The 20,000-nt window shown below is 41.5% G+C and overlaps 3 protein-coding genes across 3 annotated transcripts in view; 1 reads left to right on the top strand and 2 right to left on the bottom strand.

The window, feature by feature from the left end:
- Positions 1-2,556, bottom strand: part of lrrc73 (leucine rich repeat containing 73) — a 10,304-nt gene extending 7,748 nt beyond the window's left edge. The window contains exons 1-2 of the mRNA XM_084714309.1: positions 2,249-2,556; positions 1,993-2,153 (exon numbers count right to left, since the gene is read on the bottom strand). Coding sequence (XP_084570435.1) covers positions 1,993-2,153; positions 2,249-2,520 — 433 coding nt within the window. The 5' untranslated portion in view covers positions 2,521-2,556. The remainder of the gene's footprint in view (positions 1-1,992; positions 2,154-2,248) is intronic.
- Positions 2,557-5,940: 3,384 nt separating this feature from the next.
- On the top strand, positions 5,941-10,090 carry mea1 (male-enhanced antigen 1). The gene is made up of 4 exons (XM_084714306.1): positions 5,941-6,026; positions 8,732-9,057; positions 9,304-9,412; positions 9,676-10,090. The coding sequence occupies exons 2-4, from the start codon at positions 8,743-8,745 to the stop codon at positions 9,858-9,860; spliced, it is 609 nt and encodes a 202-aa protein (XP_084570432.1). The 5' UTR covers positions 5,941-6,026; positions 8,732-8,742; the 3' UTR covers positions 9,861-10,090.
- Positions 10,091-14,243: 4,153 nt separating this feature from the next.
- The window catches only part of ppp2r5d (protein phosphatase 2, regulatory subunit B', delta), a 27,050-nt gene continuing 21,293 nt past the window's right edge, over positions 14,244-20,000 (bottom strand). The window contains exons 16-17 of the mRNA XM_084714307.1: positions 15,551-15,664; positions 14,244-14,512 (exon numbers count right to left, since the gene is read on the bottom strand). Of these exons, the coding sequence (XP_084570433.1) occupies positions 14,375-14,512; positions 15,551-15,664 (252 nt within the window). The 3' untranslated portion in view covers positions 14,244-14,374. The remainder of the gene's footprint in view (positions 14,513-15,550; positions 15,665-20,000) is intronic.

Below are 20,000 nucleotides of genomic sequence, written 5' to 3'. Positions count from 1 at the left end.
AGGGTCAGATTTTTTTTTTTTAACGTCTCACAACTACACGTTTCTGGAATTGAAGTTTGAATTCTCCAGAATCATCAGTTAAACACATATATTTATACACAGTAAAATATTTCTATGGTATAAATAATCTGAATTTAACGGTGAGTTTATTAGCTGGTCCTTATTGACGTGGTCATGAAGAGTGAACTCCTCCTGAAGCGTTCGCTCTGTGATGACATCAGCGTACGGACGTGTGAGACGATGAATTCAGGTTATCTGAGCCTAAAATAACAGGAGACAAAATGTCCTCTGAGTTTTGTTGAATAACTGTCCACCTGCTTCAGACCTGCTGCTTCCTCACAGTCTGATTCACACCGTGATGAAATGTTTCTTCATCGACTCTTATATTTCTGTTATTAAATCACTTTAACAAACAAACTGAAGGCGTCTAAATTAATTACGAGCAGGTTCAGGCCACAAGTCTCACATGTAACACCTTCTTTTATTTATTTATTTCACACCCAATCAGAGTTTAAGGTGGTTGCTAAGATGTTTAGGGTGTGTTTGCTGGGATGTTTCAAAAGGTTGTCTTCCTGTTTCCGGGTGAGTAGTTGGCATGTGTTGCTCTGGCGGTTGCTAAAGTCATCAGACGGCTCAGTAGTGTGTTTGAGGTCACCACTGTCTTACTGTCATGTGATCACAACAACAGGCTGCTTGAGAGTTCAGGGTTGCCATGGTAGTCTGGGCAGATGGTTGGTATCAAGCAGTTACCATGTTGCTGTTGATTGTTGCTAGGATGTTGCTAGGTTAATGTAGGGTGGTACCACAAGTGGTGAGGTGGTTACCAAGGTGTTAAATGTGGTTGCTAGGATGCTCCAGAGGTCTAGTCCAGGACGTCATCAGGGTGTTATTAACTAGTGTAAACAAGGCAGTTTGTGTTGCTATGTTGTTGCTATAGTGTTTGGTGGAGTTGGAATGGTAATAGTGAATGCTTGGGTGTTTCACTGGGTCGACTCAGTGACCCTTGCTGGTTTCTTTAATGGTTGCCAGGGATTTCCAGCTACTTTCTGTGTTGTTCTAGGTGGTTGCTGGGTGCTGACTGGAGTGTTTGAGGTGGAGTTTAGGATGTTTAAAGTGGTTGATTGAATGTTGGTCACATGAGTGTCACTGGTAGAGTGTTGGGCTGGTTGCTACAGTCTTCCAGGAGGTAACCATTGTGTTACTAGATGGTTTCCATGGTGCTGCTTCAGTGTATCAAGTAGTTCCCATGGTGCTACTACAAACTTTCTGTATTGTTGTGAGTGTGCAGAATTTTAAAATTTACTTATTGTTTAATTCATTATCTTAGTTGCAACCATATGTATGGTTTCTAGGGTGGTTGCTGTATTGTTGTCAGTTGTTTCTAAAATGTTGCTGGGTGGTTGCAGAGTGTTTCATTAAGTGATCTGGTGGTTACAAGGGTACCAGTTGTGGTTGCTAAGGTGTTTGAGAGGTCACATTGGTATTACTAGGTTGTTTTCATGTGATGAAGTTTCATGTGTGGAAGTTTGTGAACTTGATGAACTTCACACACATATTTCCAGATGTACACATCATTTTATATATTTGGTTTTGGTTGCTTGTGTTCAATAGAAGGTTGCATTCATATTAACAGATAGTTAATAAAAAGACATGGCTGCAACGGTCTTCCAGATTTTGCTAGGGTGGTTACTGTGATGATCTGGGAGGCTAAAAAAAGGCTTATATTGATCGCTAAGGTGTTTCGTGATGCCACTCTGGTTTCCTAGGGTGCCAGATTTTTGGGTTCAAGATGTTTGAGGTGGTTGCTTCTGTGTTTGGGTGTTGGGCTGGTTGTTAGGGACTTCCAGAAGGTAACTATGGTGTTACAGGGTGGTTTCCGTGTGGTTGTCAGGGTGCTGTTGTCTCTGGCCTGGAGACACATACAGCAGACAGCAGAGATCAAACAGAAACATGTTTCAACCCTGGTGTCTTCTGGGAGTTTTTTAGGTGTACCTGACTTTGCTCCATCGGGTGGCAGCATCCCACAGATCAGACCCAACGCTTCGTCTCCCAGCATGCAATCTCCCAGATCCAGACAGACCAGTGCCGGATGAGTCGACAGGGCCGAGTTCAAGGTCACCAGGCCGGCGTCCAACAGTGGGCTGCCGTGGAGACTGGAGACGGAACAGAGTCTTAAAAACCAAGTACCGGTAGGATTCATCCGCATTAACAGCCAGTCAGAAGCACAGAAACAGCCGTCTGTACTTACAACAGGGTCTGTAGGGACCTGTTGGTCTTCAGGGCGTCGGCCAGGTATCGCGTCCGGCTGATGCCGGAGACCACGCCCAGGTTCAGGTTGAGCTGGGCGAGCGAGTGTGACTCAGCAACACTGTGGCAGACGCGGCCAAAGTCACGGTCCGAGAGCTGGCAGCCACGGATGGACAGCAGCCGGACGCTGTCCTCCTTCAGACTCTCACAGATGTCCTGAACCTCGGCCGCGGACAGGAGCTCCCCCGTGATCTGGATGGAGGCCGGCAGCATCCTGCACTGGACTGGGAGCACTGGGAGCACTGGGAGCACTGGGATACCTGGAGATACGAGGAGGGGAAGACTTCAGAGAAACACAGACATCCAGAGGTGAGAAGTAACTAAGTACAAAGACTTTGTTACTTTAGTAGAGTTTTCAGGTTCTGCCAACGTTTCTCAAAGCTGAAAATAACAGAAAGATTTTTATTAAAAAAAAACTATTATTAACAACAATATTACTAAATAAATAAATGAATGCTTATACATAATAACCTTTTCCTAAAATACTGCTGGTTCTTTGGTTTTTGAATTTTAAATCTGAAGAAGCTTCAATTAAATTTTCTGGTTTTCTTGGTCTTAATGTTAAACTGAGCAGATCAATATGTTGATCTGTTCCTGATGGACTGATGGCTTTGTAATATTATTATTGGAGCTTTTTTATACCTTTGAAGTTAATTTATTTTATTTAATAAAGTTACATTTGAATTACACTTTAAACACTTTGAGATACATTTTGAACAAATAAATAATTAAGTAAATAATTGTGATTAAATATTTTAATTGATTGTCAGCACTAACATCTATTTCTTTACACACACACACACACACACACACACACACACACATACACACACACACACACACACACACACACACACGTATAAATATAAATAGCTGTTACTGTGTTTCCAGTTTTTCTCCCGTCAGCTTTACATGTACTTTAATACTAAAATGCTAACATTAGCAGGCTAACATGCCAAACAGCTACAAAGTAACATGATTATTGATCTGTATTGTGACCTGAAACCTGCTGATACAAAATCAATCACCTTTAATGATAGATAGATAGATAGATCGATAGATCGATAGATCGATCCATCAGTTTTCTCTCAGTGATCAATATTGTTGGTTCCAGCTGTCATTGTTCAAACTGTACAACAATCTGATCAGTTACTGATCAGTAGGTGCTGATCATTTAGGGACTGGCCAATTGATCACTTTCAGATGATTAATTAATGAGTAAAGCACACACTAGAGCTAATCAATAATCAATGACTCTATAAAGTATTGATGAGCAGGAGCAGGTCTCTGCTAAACAGATCAACTCATCAGACTAATCAATAAACGTATCAATCATGAGCTCTCTTTGGTGCTGCAGTGAGGAGATCAATGAACCTGATAGATGATCGATCAGCTGACGCTCGGATGATCTGGACTCTCACACGCTGATGTCATCATCGGTTGCTCTGATCCCGCCGCAGGCCACGCGCCGCATCTGATCCGCAGCGGACATCAGAGCGGATCGATCACTGTATTGATTGATCAGCGTGATCAGCAGCAGAGAGGAGGACGGTTCAGCGGCGGACGTTCAGCGGGGGATCGGTGTCCCGCAGCCGGGCAGAGGGTCGGTGTGTCGGTCGGTGAGTCCCGGTGTGTTTCTGCAGGTGACCGTTACTATGAGAACCAGAGAGACGAGACACAGACAGGAGGTATCACTCTGATCTGTTTCCTGAGACCGGAACACACACACACACACACACACACACACACACACACACACACACACACACACACTGCTGGGATCAATCCAGTTACTGATTACTACTAATGATGATGATGGTGATAATAATAATAATAATAATAATAAACATCCTCTATTCATTTTAAAGGAGCGTCATAAAAAATGTGAATATAAAAACAAATAAAATATAAAAGAACAATGACAAACATTAAATTTCCATTTATATGAACCTTTAGATGAGACTGTAAACTGTAAATTCTCGTTTAAGAAAATATTTGCTCGTACAAACAAAGAGAGAAACTCTAACACACATTGTTACATTTATTATTTTATTTGGAAAATAAAATAAATTATTAATTTGTTTTATCATCTGTCCAACTTGAACTGGTCACTAATTCTTCAAAATATAAATAAATATCTTAGAATATAATAAATAGTGGCTCCTCTTCGCCAACAGACGATCTTTACAATTGTGACGTCACAGTCTTCTGAGTGTCGTTTTAATCCCGCTCGCTCTGTGTCGTCACCACGCTTTAATTAACTGGCAACTGTTCAATGACAGCTGTTATTGATTACTGATCAAAACATGCTGCTGATCAATCAGCTCTTGTCGGTCCTGATCATCACCAGCTAATCACCTGATACAACTTCCGCTCCTGGTTTCCAAAATAAGAGCATAGAATTAACGTTAATCCAGCTGTCAGTAGGCTCGTTGGAGATGAACTGATGAGGTCAGACGGTCACCGGAAGAGGTGGAGACAAAAAACTGCAGTCAAGTTTCCAACAAACTTCAGAGAAAATACAGGAAGAAAAATAACTAAACACACAAACATTAATGTCTAAACAACTGACAACAAAAGTGAGAAAATGTCCAAACTGGACCCAATAATATAATATAATATAATATAATATAATATAATATAATATAATATGATATAATATAATATAATATAATATAATATAATATGATATAATATGATATAATATAATATAATATAATATAATATAATATAATATAATATAATATGATATAATATAATATGATATAATATAATATAATATAATATAATATGATATAATATAATATGATATAATATAATATAATATAATATGATATAATATAATATGATATAATATGATATAATATAATATGATATAATATGATATAATATGATATAATATGATATAATATGATATAATATAATATAATATAATATGATATGATATAATATAATATAATATGATATAATATAATATAATATGATATAATATGATATAATATAATATAATATAATATAATATAATATAATATGATATAATATAATATAATATAATATGATATAATATAATATGATATAATATAATATAATATAATATAATATAATATAATATGATATAATATAATATAATATGATATAATATAATATAATATAATATAATATAATATAATATGATATAATCATAAGTACACAAATATAAGCTGTGAATAAAATCAAAGTTTGAGACATGTATACAGAAGGTTATCAGTATAAATATTGTTTTCATCATGAATCAACAAAACTAAACTATGAGGGGAAAAATTGATCTTTTCCTTTAATTATTAATTAGTTATTAAATGTGTTTTGTCTGTTATTTCATTTATTCGTCTATTCATCTGTTTGTTTATTTATTTACAAAACACAAAGACAAAATTAAATAGAAAAATATTAAAAGAAATAGAATAATAACACATTATTTATTGATTATGTATTTTGTGTATTGATTGATCTGTGTTTCTATATTTTATTGATTTATTGTCGCTCATATCGAGTCAGTTATTTCATTGAAAAGTTATATGTCGTTTGTTGTCAATAAAGTTCTTTATTCAAAAAATGTATATATTTTTGCGTCAGACGTCTGTTGTCTTGCGGCGTCGTGACGTATACGGAAGTGTTTTTGATCAGCAGCTGCAGCTCAGCGAGCAGCGGCTAACAGCTAACAGCTCCGAACAGACAGACAGGTAAGAAACACCTAGGTGACTTCTTCTTCTTCTTCTTCTTCTTCTTCTTCTTCTTCTTCTTCTTCTTCTTCTTCTTCTTCTTCCTCTGGACGTTGAATAAAAAACGAGAAGAAGAAGAAGAAGAAGAATTTAATGAGCTGATAAAGAACGAGAGAAACAAACGGCAGTTAGCATCGTTTCCTGTTAGCAGCTCCAGCTGTTTGACATCATCACAGTCAGGTTTACAAATTTTAACATGTTGATCGATAACTGTCAAATATCACAAACATCTAGTAGATCATTCCCAGTATAGATGATCGATTATATTGTTATAGTTTAAATACACCATCCAGTTTCTAACATGTACGTATCATCTTCATCTTCATCTTCATCATCTTCATCATCATCATCTTCATCTTCATCATCTTCATCATCTTCATCTTCATCACCTTCATCATCATCTTCATCATCCTCGCTGTGGGCGTCAGTCTTAGAGCTCTAACGAGTAATTGCATAATCGATTATTAATCAACTTACAAATTAATCATCAGCTATTTTGATAATCAATTGATTACTTTGAGTCATTTTTTAAGAATAAAAAATATTTCAGCATCTTAAAATATTTTCTGGTTTCTCTGGTTTTGGACCATTGATTGACAGGTTAATCAATAATGAAAAGAATCTTTGCAGGAAAAACATGAAAAAGAGGCGAATAGATCCAAATATATTTTGTAGATCTATTTTTCAAGCTTTGATTATTACCAATCAACAGATTAAGCAATAATGACATAATCATTAGTCAATATTAATTGTCCAGGTGTTTGTCATGTTTACAGTTTACAGAACATGTATGTTTTATTTATATGTTCTACATGTTCTACATGTTCTACATGTTCTACATGTGTCCACACTGACAGCTGTGTCTCTTCACACAGTTGATCAATAAAGTTGATTCTGATCAAATGGAAAACAGTAAAATATAATAAAAACAACAGAAGACAATGTGATCAATATGATGTACATCAGGTGGAATGTATTTTCTTATGAACACCAACGAGTCTTTATGAATGTATTTGATGTCATTAAGCATCATTCGGCTCAGTTATGTCACTTTTAATGCAAAGTCGACATTGTTTGAGATGTTTTTGTTATGACAACGTAACCTGTCATAAAAACATGTAATAACAGGCCAAACTGTTTGGCTTTATGTTATAACATGATAATAAACTGTGTTCTTTACACTGGCTGTCATTGACCATTATAAGTCATAAAGATGTCGTTAAATGTTATGAGGTTAAGTAAACTAATCGCTGTCTGTTGTTAACTAGTTAGCTCAGTTAGCCATGGCGCTAACCACCTCAGTACTGTACTCCCTGTTATCAAACTGGCCTTATAGCATCTAATGATATCTTTATGACAAGTCCATAATGTATCACTTCACTTCATATGACAGTTATAAAGCTAAACACTTTCTTGTAGTTTAAGCATTAGGTGCAATACGACATGTTTATGACGTGTTGTTATAACAAAGATGGCAAAGCAACGTCAACTTAGTGTTAAAAGTGACATAATAACTGAACAACACTTAATGACAACAGTCATAAAAAAAAGACAGCTTCATGTTCATGACTGGTGTTATGGCACATTATGATGGTATCATGTCAGTCATATGAACACACCTTCAAATAAACTGCTATAATAAATGATCAGCATAGTTACTAATCGGTTTTCTGTCTGTGGATCAATCAGATCAATCAAATCAATCAGGAAGTCACTTTAAACATGTGAATCCGCCCGTCTCACCTGTCTCCCCCCCATCTCACCTGTCTCCCCCTCTGTCTCACCTGTCTCCCCCCCGTCTCACCTGTGTCCCCCTCTGTCTCACCTGTCTCACCCCCCGTCTCACCTGTCTCCCCCTCTGTCTCACCTGTCCCCCCCGTCTCACCTGTCTCCCCCTCTGTCTCACCTGTCTCCCCCTCTGTCTCCCCCTCTGTCTCACCTGCCCCCCACCGTCTCACCTGTCTCCCCCTCTGTCTCACCTGTCTCCCCCCCGTCTCACCTGTGTCCCCCTCTGTCTCACCTGTCTCACCCCCCGTCTCACCTGTCTCCCCCTCTGTCTCACCTGTCTCCCCCTCTGTCTCCCCCTCTGTCTCACCTGTCTCCCCCTCTGTCTCCCCCTCTGTCTCACCTGCCCCCCCCGTCTCACCTGTCTCCCCCTCTGTCTCACCTGTCTCCCCCCGTCTCACCTGTCTCCCCCTCTGTCTCACCTGTCTCCCCCTCTGTCTCCCCCTCTGTCTCACCTGCCCCCCCGTCTCACCTGTCTCCCCCTCTGTCTCACCTGTCTCCCCCTCTGTCTCACCTGACCCCCCCCCCCGTCTCACCTGTCTCCCCCTCTGTCTCACCTGTCTCCCCCCGTCTCACCTGTCTCCCCCTCTGTCTCACCTGACCCCCCCCCCGTCTCACCTGTCTCCCCCTCTGTCTCACCTGTCTCCCCCCGTCTCACCTGTCTCCCCCTCTGTCTCACCTGCCCCCCCCGTCTCACCTGTCTCCCCCTCTGTCTCACCTGTCTCCCCCTCTGTCTCACCTGACCCCCCCCCCGTCTCACCTGTCTCCCCCTCTGTCTCACCTGTCTCACCCCCCGTCTCACCTGTCTCCCCCTCTGTCTCACCTGTCTCCCCCTCTGTCTCACCTGTCTCCCCCCGTCTCACCTGTCTCCCCCGTCTCAGGTGGTCTGTGGATGGCCGTGTGGAGCGCAGCGATGGGACCGGAGAGAGTCTTACCGAACTCTGAGGACGAGCTGGGGGAGGACGAGCGTCCAGTGGATGGGACGCTGCTGCCGGTGTGGAGTGGGGGGGAGGCGGGGGGTGATGAGGAGGATGAGGGGGGAGAGATGGAGCTGGATGAGGAGGAGGAAGAGGAGGAGGTGAACAGCGGAGGATATTATTACCAACCTCTGAACCAGGAGCCCGACGGGGGGGAGGACAGGGGGGAGGAGGGGGAGGAGGCCGCCTCCCATGCAGAGCAGCTGCAACAGGTGCAACACAGGATAGAGGTGAGTTCTGCCCGGCAACAGCTGACTCACTGAACATTAAACACATCAAGAGATGCTGAAATTCTGTGAGATTCAAACAAACCAATCAACAAGCATTTCCTGATCGATCAATCACACTGAAACATTTGATCAGGTCAACTTTAATCTGGGAGAGTTTCCAAGTCTATCTCTCTGTCTCACCTGTCTGTGTCTCACCTGTCTGTGTCTCACCTGTATGCTTGTGTCGTCTGTCTCTCTGTCCTGCAGGTGATGGGTCTCCACCTCCCTGAAGCTCCTCCCCCTGACAGCGATGAGGAGGAGGATCCTGAGGGGGCGGCGGCTCAGAGGAGTCGCGCTTCCATCCCAATGGACGCAGGTGAGATGTCCACATGTCCTCTACAGGCTCCTGTAGTGATCGTCTGTCCTCAGGTTTTTAGTTTGTGATGATCGTTTACATCGACGCTCCAGAAACAGTCGCTTTTATTGATTCTAATTTGATTATTGATTAATTTTAAAATGTTTAGTTTGAATATCAGATTTGATTGATTTGATTGATTGCTTTGATTTGTGACATTGTGAAGTGACAGAGCAGAGAAGAAGAATATAAGTCACGACATCACTTCCTGTGTGTCCCTGCAGACCACGTGGAGCTGGTAAAGAGGACGATGGCAGCGGTGGCGTTGCCATCGCTTGGCGTGCCATCGTGGGCGCAAGAGATCTCAGACGACCAGTGGAAGGACATGGTCCAGAACACGCTGCAGAGCCGGCAGAGCGCCGCCGCCCTGCGCCTCGCCCGCAGGAACAACATCAATGCTGGACCCTGAATGCGCCGCCACACCTTTAACATCATGATCAGACCCTGAATGCATCACGATCACTTCAGGGACACTGACAGAGGGTCAGGAACAACAAGAACGAGGTGACTTTACAAATAAACACCTGAGAGACTCGACACATCTGATTTAATTTGTTCCAATAAAAACTAAAGCTGTAATGATATGAATAATCAATCAACTGAGTCACAGTATGCTAAGTTTATCGCTAACGTTAGCATCATATGCTACAAGTTTATTGCCAACGTCCCTCTTATGTCAAAATGTTGACCATGGTGAGAAATGTCAAACCGTCCAACATGTAAACAGTGTTTTCAGATTTATAGATGAGATCTGATCAGCTGATCACGTTTTAATCCCCAAATGATTTTGTTTAGTTCATTTTAATTGAACGTCTCTCCTGTCGACTCGTCTCTGTGATGTTCAGGAACCGTTTCAAAGCTCCTGGTTGGTTCTTTACAGTTTGAACATTTGTGTTTGGAAACATGTAGACAAAAAAATCTGTACAAAATTAATACAAACTTTGTGCACAAATTAAATCAACATTCAGGTTCCATAAAAAAATCTGAGAACGGCTGAATTTCAAACTAATAATTCAGTTTTGTTTCCAGATGAACGACGGAGCTTTAATGTATCACCTTTGTTTTCACCTTCTGATGTTTTGTAGACATGAAGGTTTTAAATGTTTCCTCAGCATCATTTTACAAACTCTGAATCTTTATGACCCTTATCTGATGCCGTACTCAGCTGTTTCTGTGAGGAACTGTGATCTGGACTCAACTGGAATTTAAAATGGTCAACAGAATATTTTTTCTTTTTTGCTTTTGGAAATTTGCTGTTTTTCTTTTTTCTTGTGATTTTTGAAAAACTGTTCACTGTTTTCTGGAAGGATAAAAATAATTGTCAGCTCTCGTCTTCTGTAGTGAAGAAACGTTGACATGAGAATATCCTGTTTGGATTTTCAGTGTAAAAGCTTATTTAGGATAAAGTCACATTCCACCTTAAAACCTTTTATTGAAATGTTTTACTTTGGTTTTTTTTTTCTGTAATTTTAGACTAAATGAATTAATCTCATGGTGTGTGTGTGTGTGTGAGTGTGTGAGTGTGTGTGTGTGTGTGTGTGTGTGTGTACAACACAGCAACTGATTGTCAAACATGTCCACTTTATTTCTTTTATTTTGTTCTGTACATACATGAACATCTGTACAAAATTGAACTTTCATACTATGTAATACTCCGACTCATTAAAGTACAACGTATTTACAGGATGACAGGAAGCAGCAGCGTTCAGGTTTTAGTGTCGGGACTCGTGGAGAGATTGCCGCCATATTTACTTTCACAAAACGTTTCGCTGCAGTCTTGATGTCAAGTCGCCGCTGGACAAACAAACAAACAAACAAACAAACAAACAAACAAAAAAAAAAAAACCACCAAACCTTTTCAGATCCTTCCAGATTACAACTGAACATATTTATTAGAACCTAAAGAAGAAAAGACGACATCTGGGAACAAATCAGTTTCTTTAAATTCTTTGAAAGTGTCACTGAGTTTGTTTCAGCTGATCAGAAGTTGTTTGATCTGCCATCGATCGTCCAACTACACAAAGTTCACAGGAAACTGTGACATCATCCTGTCAAAACAAAAACATGGATCAGCATCATGGAACTTTTTTGTCATTTTTACTTTATTATGACATAAACTTGTAACAAGAAACTTCTGTTGTAACGATATACTTTTATTTTGTTCTAACATGAAGTTTCATGTTGTGATGTCATCACATTTTAGCAACAATTAAACAATTTAAGTTGTTTTAACAATTTTTTTCTGCCATGCCAGAAAAATAAACAATTAGTTTCACATTATCACAAAATGTTTCTGTTAATAACAAGAAAAGTTTGTTATAATGTGATACATTGTGAAAAGGTGAAAATATAAATAAATGTTTTCTTGTAATAAATGATATTGATCTGTTTTCTTTAGTCTGTTAGCAACATGCTGCTGTACATTATTTGTTCTTTTCATTCAATACAGAATCAATACGGGATCAATATGGAATTCCAAACTGGAAATTAATAAACAGTTCCTTAATGAGCCTATCATCAATAATTAACAGCTTCTTGTTGAAAAAACAAAATATTGATTGATCCCTAACATGAAATCAGGTGATCGATCTCTGGTCTGTTTTTTTTTTTCCTGGTTTTGACTCGAACAGAAACTCAAAGTTTTTTTTGTTGATTTCATTGATCAAAAACTTTTCATTAATTAATAATCAATCCTTTATTTTTCACTGCAGCTGATCAACCATCATTCAGGTTTGTCAGTTAAAAACATCTTCAACTCTTTTAACTGTGGCGGACATTTTGTCCAGCGGCGAGAGAGGTGGGCGGGGCTACCCCACCACTGGAATGGTAATTGATTGACGTGAATCACATGATGGCGAGTCGAGGACCACGTGCAAAGACCAAAAAAAACCAGCTGACAGGAATGTAAAAATAACTAAGATTAAAGAGGAGGGGCTTAAATGTCACAGCAAGGGGCGTGGCTGTGGTGTGTATGTGGGCGTGGTCATGAGTCAGTAAACATGACGATATACAGTTCAACAATAACGTCCACCTGTGTCCTCGACACGCCGCGAGAATAAAGCCAAACATTTTATCTTCACATAGTTTGTTCCTTTAAGGAGGATTGTTTCTGCGCACGTTGACGTGCTGCTGCTGCACAGAAGCCGCCGCCGCCGCCGCCGTGCAGCCGCCGCTGTGCAGCCGCCGTGCAGCCGCCGTGCAGCCGCCGTGCAGCCGCCGCTCATTTAAACAATATTGCTCACATGTTTAGTGAAGCAGGAGGTTAAATGTTAAAGAGAAGCGACGTTACTTCAAAGTAAAAAGATGCTCAGATCAAAGTTTTTGAATGACTGATTATTGAATATTAACATTTGGTGATTTCACAACATCGCTGAAATAAATCTCATCAAACTGCAAATATTCTGACAATAAATTAATCGGTTTGAGTTTTTTTTTTAAAGAAACGAGATCAATGGAAAAATTACTGACAGATGAAAAAGCTTTTTAAAAACATTTCATGCAGCGACAGACGTCCTGAAATCTTCGTTCGTTCTACAGCTGAGCAGCGTTTGACGCTCGTCATCAGACGCCGTGAACAGAAGTGAGACAGCAGAGGATCATGGGAGCATTTCTGATATTTATAATATGAAATCTGATCTTCAGCTCCGTCACACTGACCTCCATCTTTAAAACAATCATCTCGTGTTTTTAGTCTGTGTGGCGCTGTGATGTCACAGAGTCGCTGCGAAACGGTTCAAAGAAATCGTCCAATCAGAGGCTTCCTTTACAGTTTGCATAATTCCCCCCGAACCCATACATGTTGTCATGTTTGACCTTTGACCTGACAAGTGACATTTACTACTTCAACAACAAAAGTCTGACTCGACTCCTCTCATTGGTCAAAACTCAATGATGTCATGACAAAAATAAAACAAATAAACCACATTGGAACTTTCTGCTGGGTGCCGATTGGACGTCTACATTCACTGTGTCTCCTCGTCATCATCATCATCGTCATCATCATCATCATCATCGTCATCATCATCATCATCATCATCGTCATCATCATCATCATCATCAGTCCGTCTGAAGCTGCTTCAGTCCGCCACAGACTTGTGCCAACAGGTGATTGGTCAGGTCACGTGGAGTGGGCGGGGCTCTGGAGTGAGGCTGCTGTCAGACAACTGAGCGAGTCAGTGAACTCATCATCTGTGCTGCGTTCAGGTGTCACAGGACAGACATGGTGATGTACTGCAGCTCTTTAATGCTACAGGAACATAACAACCTGGAACCTGGAGGGTTCTTGATTCTGCTGCATGTTTCCACAGTGATAATCAATTAGTTTGATAAGTGATTAATAGTTTTGAGTCTTTTTTTTCAGGAAATAAATTCTCTGCTTTCAGATTATTAAATGTGAATATTTTCTGGATTTCTGGACAAACTTTAAAAATAGATCCCATTTCTAAAGTCTTTCCTGTATAATCTATATTTTTGGATCAATAAATCAAAAAAATGATCGACAGATTAACTGACAATAAAAATAACTGATTAGTATTAGAACCAGTGGAACCAGTGGAACCTCAGTTTCAGCTCGTGACTTCCTGCAGTGTTAAAGGCTGTTTGAATGCGTTCAGGGACCTTCTGTCACCCGGCGCCTCGCGGCGGTGTGGTTGAGGTGTTTGACGGAGGTGCAACATGAGGCTGATCATGTCATCATCACATGACCACTGACATCACACGGTGTCGTACAGTTTGGGGCCACCGGGGGTCAGGAGTGAACACGGTGTGGGTTCTTTTTTTTTTTTTTTTTCCATTGTGTGGTTCTTGAACGCAGCGGCGTCAGCCCCGTCCCGATCTGACCCTGGACCAGCTCCACGACAGCTTGGACCTCGTCCCCGTGGAGACGCAGAGGAGGAAGAGGAGGAGGGGGGCGGAGTCGAGGGGTCAGAGCGCCTCCTGATTGGCTGTCAGGTACTCCTCGGCTCTCTTGTGAGCCTCCAGAGCTTTGATGGTGTAGACGTCCTGCGGCAGCTCCGACTTCCTCCTCATCAGGACCTTGTCCTTCTTCAGGTCCTTCAGACCCTGAGAGGGGGGAGAGATGAGGGAGACAGAGGGGAGACGGGGGACGAAAATTAATTCTTTCAAAGTTTCTCTACAAGCGCCTCTTCCTGGAGGTTATTAATCTGTTATGAAGCTGTTAATAACATGTTATTCATTTTAAATATCATCAATGTCTCATAAAGTTTGGGTCTCCAGTTTTATGAAACTGACAGATGTTCACTTGCAGATGTTGATCAATTTGCATAATTAGACTAATTAGCATTAATTATCATATTTCAGCAGCTGCTGGCTGATTTGAACAAAACTGGAAAAGTTCTGAGGTTTTTGAGGAAACATTTTCTAAATGTCCATTTAAACAGGAAGTAGCTGAACCCCGACTGTTTAAAACCTGTTCCAGGTCGTTTTGTCCTCGTGTGTCTCTGAGGACGATATTCAGCCAAACGACGGCTGAGCATTAAAATGTTCTGCTTCATTTACATAATTCATAAACATCCAATCATTCAGAACCAAGTTCATGTTTTTTATCAATCGATTTTCATCGTCTCCTAAAATTTATAAACTGACTGAAACTTCATGAGAATTTTCCCACCAGGAGCTGAAATGCGGTGAATCGTCAATAACCTCTAACCTCTCTGACATCATCCAATCAGCTGCTGAAACACCGTCCATACAGGTAATTATACTAATTATGAAAAGTGTCAGCAGTTTCATGATGCTGGAGACTCAAACTTTACATTTCTGACTGTGGACTCAACAACAATAAACAAAACAAAGTCACATGTCACCATGAGAAGATGATGTCACAGCATCAACGGAGGGAAAAGACTCGTTTTTAATGATCTGAGTTGATCAGAAATTAAAGTTGTTTATGAACTTCTTTGTTTTCATCGTTTTAATTATTAACAGATTTTTCAATCAATTGCCAACGATTTTTGGTTGATTACTTTTTAAGAACAAAAGCACAAGATTTCAGATTTCTGACATTGTGTGGACAAAACAACATAAACAAAGGAGAAAGTGACTGATTGATTGGTTGATTGATTGATTGGTGGACAGTACCTGCGAGGCCTCAGTCTCCACTGTCTTCTTCAGCAGCTGGATGTCTTCAGCTGTGGGAGTTTCTGTCTCCATCGAGTAAATGGCCACAGTGCTGCTGTCAGTGTACAACATGTACTGCACACACACACACACACACACACACACACACACACACACACACACACACAGACACACACACACAGAGAGACACACACACACACACACACACACACACACAGACACACACACACAGAGAGACACACACACACACACACACACACACACAGAGACACACACACACACACACACACACACACACAGAGACACACACACACACACACACACACACACACACAGAGAGAGAGACACACACACACACACACACACACACACACACACACACACACACACACAGAGACACGCACGCACACACACACACACACACACAGACACACACACACACACACACACACACACACACACACACAGACACACACACACGCACACACACACACACACACACACACACAGACACACACACACGCACACACACAGACACACACAGACACACACACACGCACACACACGCACACACACACACACACACACACACACAGAGACACGCACGCACACACACACACACAGAGACACACACACACACACACACACACACACACACACACAGACACACACACGCACACACACACACACACACAGACACACACAGACACACACAGACACACACACACACACACACACACACACACACACACACACACAGACACACACACACACACACACACACACACACACACACAGTGATCAATAACCAATAATATCAATATTGGACTGTTCATCATGAAGAACCTTTGGTTGCTTGCGCTCTCAGATTAGCATTTATTGTGATGTCACTATGGGACACGCCCCCCAGCAAATTCTGTCTCATTAGACGAACCCTGATTGGCTGATGATCTGTCCGTCGTTTCCAGCCTCAGGACAGAACAGTGACATCACAGTCGCCGCCAGAGTCAGGAGCGTTGGCTGTTGCCACCTGCATGCTGCCCCGACACAGCAGACCACATTAATGGTTGCCAAAATGCCCGCGGCAACTAAAAGTAAGTGGCGGGCAAAACAGAATATCAGAATATTTTTACTGTCATTGAAACGACAACAAAATAAAAAACGCCAAATCTGTCAGCGCATCACTCAAAGTCGTATAAAACTATAAAGGAGCATAAAAAATATCTAAAATAAATAGTGATGATACAAAAAGAAGAAACACACAATCGTCGTCTGTCGACTTCACAACCTTCACATTCAGATTCTACTCCAGTCACTGGAGTAGAATCTGAATCTATTATCTATAATCTATTTGTCCTTGTTCAGATCGATCTGTACCGTCTGACGCCAACACTGTCGATCTGATTCGATTTCACGACGCATCACGATGCATCACGACGCATCACGATGCATCACGACGCATCACGACGCATCACGACGCATCACGACGCATCACGACGCATCACGACGCATCACGACGCATCACGATGCATCACAACGCATCACGATGCACTGCATCCTCAGTTTTCTATATTACTGCACACGGCTACTTGTTCATCAATGAATACAAGCAGTCAGATAAATATGAACTCCCTTTTTTATTGATTAGAAATCAATAACATAAAAGTCTCAACATTCAGTTGTAAAATAAATAAATGAATGAACTGTAGCCTAAATCTTCAAAAACTAAAATATTTCTGCAGTCTAGCTGCAACTGTCTTCTGCTAATACAGAAATCAATCCATTATTAAATTAATCAACTGTTTTGATAACAGATTATTGGTTTTTTTTTTTCAGATTCTGGCTTCTCAAATGTAAATATTATGATTTATTGAGTCGTCGTGACAGAAAACTGAATATTCTTGTGAGGACGTCAACATGGGCTTTGGAAAACAATGGAAACAATGGAAACAATGGAAAACAATGGAAACAATGGAAACAATGGAAACAATGGAAAACAATGGAAACAATGGAAAACAATGGAAAAAATGGAAACAATGGAAAAAATGCTCAAACTGATCAAACCTGTGATGAAAATAATTACAACAGACCACAGATGTACGTGATTAAACGTCGCCATCCTCGCTAGTCGGCACCAAGAATATTAGTCAGTTTATGTATTTATCAATATTTTATTCCTGATCAATGCCAGTTAACGGTTGCCTCTGAGGTGTTATGTAGCCGCCGGCCACTAGTCGGGGCTGCAGACGCATCAGACAGCAGCTCGTCTCGCTCAGCGCGTCCTGATGTCCCACCCAACGTGCAGTTTTTAATCAGCAGAGTGGGACAGATGGCGGCTCGTCAAAACAGCGCCGTTTGTCAGCGTTTGATATAGAAAATGGAAATAAAGTTGAATGTAGGCTGTGACAGAATAATCTGATCCAGGACCAGTGGACTGCAGTGATGTGTGACCACATTAATCACAGACACTGACATTAACCTACAGACAGAGCAGCTGCTGCTGCTAGCTCTGCTAATATTAGCCACCCTGTGTAGCAGGCTGGCAGCTAACGTCAGCTCCAGGTGGACGACGACCTTTAACCTCAGACACTGTGATCGTCTTCGGTCTGAACAGGTGAAGCGTTTAGTGACACGCTGTCATGTTCTGTAGGTTCATGTAGTGTTCAGATCACACGGCGTATTTAAAACACGATTCAGTGACTGCAGACTGAGATTAGCTTCTTTAAATGACCCTAACACACAATATTTTTCGGACAGTGTTTAACGTTTTCAGTTAGTACGCTTGTTTTCTTGATGGTGCCAGGCGTTCGCTTCTCAGAGTGAAAACGGCTAACCTGGTTTCTCAAGTTATTATATTTTTGTGACATATTTGTGTCTGTGTATCTCAGCAAGTTCATAAAATCTGAAATGTGCCCAAAGGTCTGTTTTTAAAATAACTTAACTCCTCAGAAAACACATTTAATTTCAAACTCGACAGAAAAACGTAAAACTCGCCAAAACCGTCTTTGTTAGTCTGTTTACTCCTCCAATAATCACCAACTCTGGTTTGGTCAAAATAAATCCTTAATTCACTGCATGAAAAAAGCAGAGTGTCGGACTCTGCAGGCTGTTTTCACTCGTCACTCAGCTCAGATCACTCGTGGTCGGCTGAGTGGGCGTGTCCTGCGCCGCTGGATGAGAGCGCGGTGCAGAGCAGAGGCCGTCGCTCTGCACACTGTTACATCAGCAAAATAAAATGACAAATATCGCCCTAAAAATCAGCCAACAAAGCGGTCAGCGATGGATTCAGCCCATTGGCGATAGACGATACATTCGTCCAATCAACCCTAGAAACCTGTTTCATTACTGTGAAACAGCCCTTAAACTTTTCACTGATCTGTACAAATTCCTGGTTCAGTTTGACGTTTACTGAACATGTTAAAATAATACAAACAAAATAAAAACAAGCTAGAAAAAAGACAAACAGGATCCTCAACAGCACATTAATGAAAAATAATGAACATAAATAATATTGTTCATGTTCAACAGGAGTAAGAGGAAGTTTTAAAAAAACCTTTTCTGTTCCCACCCCTCTGTTCTTTATCTCTAATAAATACTTCTCTCTGAAGAAAGAAGTATTGTGTAAAGTTTTATAGTCAACATGCAGGTGACTTTAGCTAGAAATAAGTTGTGAGCAAAACTATAAACCACACCGCCAGAAAAAGAACCTGCCAGACAGGCCAAGTAGGAAACCCTTAATGTTGGACCCTGAACAATCTGCCATGACACCAGTGTGAGGAACGCCAGAACCAGAACCACAAATCCCTCCTGCAAGCTGCCGACTCAGATCGCCACGACGCTCCGAAGGTTTTCACCATCTCCGCTGGCGGGCAGAGTGTGAAAGGCATCGGATCCAGAGATAAACCCACGAAGAAAACCTCCTGCTCCACCTGAAGGAGCCAGACGTCCGAGTACGTAGCCAGACGTCCGAGTACGTAGCCAGACGTCCGAGTACGTAGCCAGACGTCCGAGTACGTAGCCAGACGTCTCAGTACGTAGCCAGACGTCCGAGTACGTAGCCAGACGTCCGAGTACGTAGCCAGACGTCCGAGTACGTAGCCCGTCGTCTGAGTACGTAGCCAGACGTCCGAGTACGTAGCCAGTCGTCTGAGTACGTAGCCTGTCGTCTCAGTACGTAGCCAGACGTCTCAGTACGTAGCCAGACGTCCGAGTACGTAGCCAGACGTCCGAGTACGTAGCCAGACGTCCGAGTACGTAGCCAGACGTCTCAGTACGTAGCCAGACGTCTCAGTACGTAGCCAGACGTCCGAGTACGTAGCCAGACGTCCGAGTACGTAGCCAGACGTCTCAGTACGTAGCCAGACGTCCGAGTACGTAGCCAGACGTCCGAGTACGTAGCCCGTCGTCTGAGTACGTAGCCAGACGTCCGAGTACGTAGCCAGTCGTCTGA

The sequence above is a fragment of the Lutjanus erythropterus genome, unplaced genomic scaffold, assembly GCF_056507025.1.
Source record: "Lutjanus erythropterus isolate fLutEry1 unplaced genomic scaffold, fLutEry1.hap2 Scaffold_183, whole genome shotgun sequence".
In the NCBI taxonomy this organism is placed as follows: domain Eukaryota; kingdom Metazoa; phylum Chordata; class Actinopteri; order Lutjaniformes; family Lutjanidae; genus Lutjanus; species Lutjanus erythropterus.
This window is presented reverse-complemented; position numbering and strand designations above follow the sequence as displayed.

Bases quoted from the DNA above. Each gene is read 5' to 3' on its own strand.
- mea1 (XM_084714306.1), top strand. From the start codon at position 8,743: ATGGCCGTGTGGAGCGCAGCGATGGGACCGGAGAGAGTCTTACCGAAC. The intron at 9,058-9,303 runs GTGAGTTCTGCC...TCTGTCCTGCAG, and splicing joins AGGTGCAACACAGGATAGAG to GTGATGGGTCTCCACCTCCC. The intron at 9,413-9,675 runs GTGAGATGTCCA...GTGTCCCTGCAG, and splicing joins TTCCATCCCAATGGACGCAG to ACCACGTGGAGCTGGTAAAG.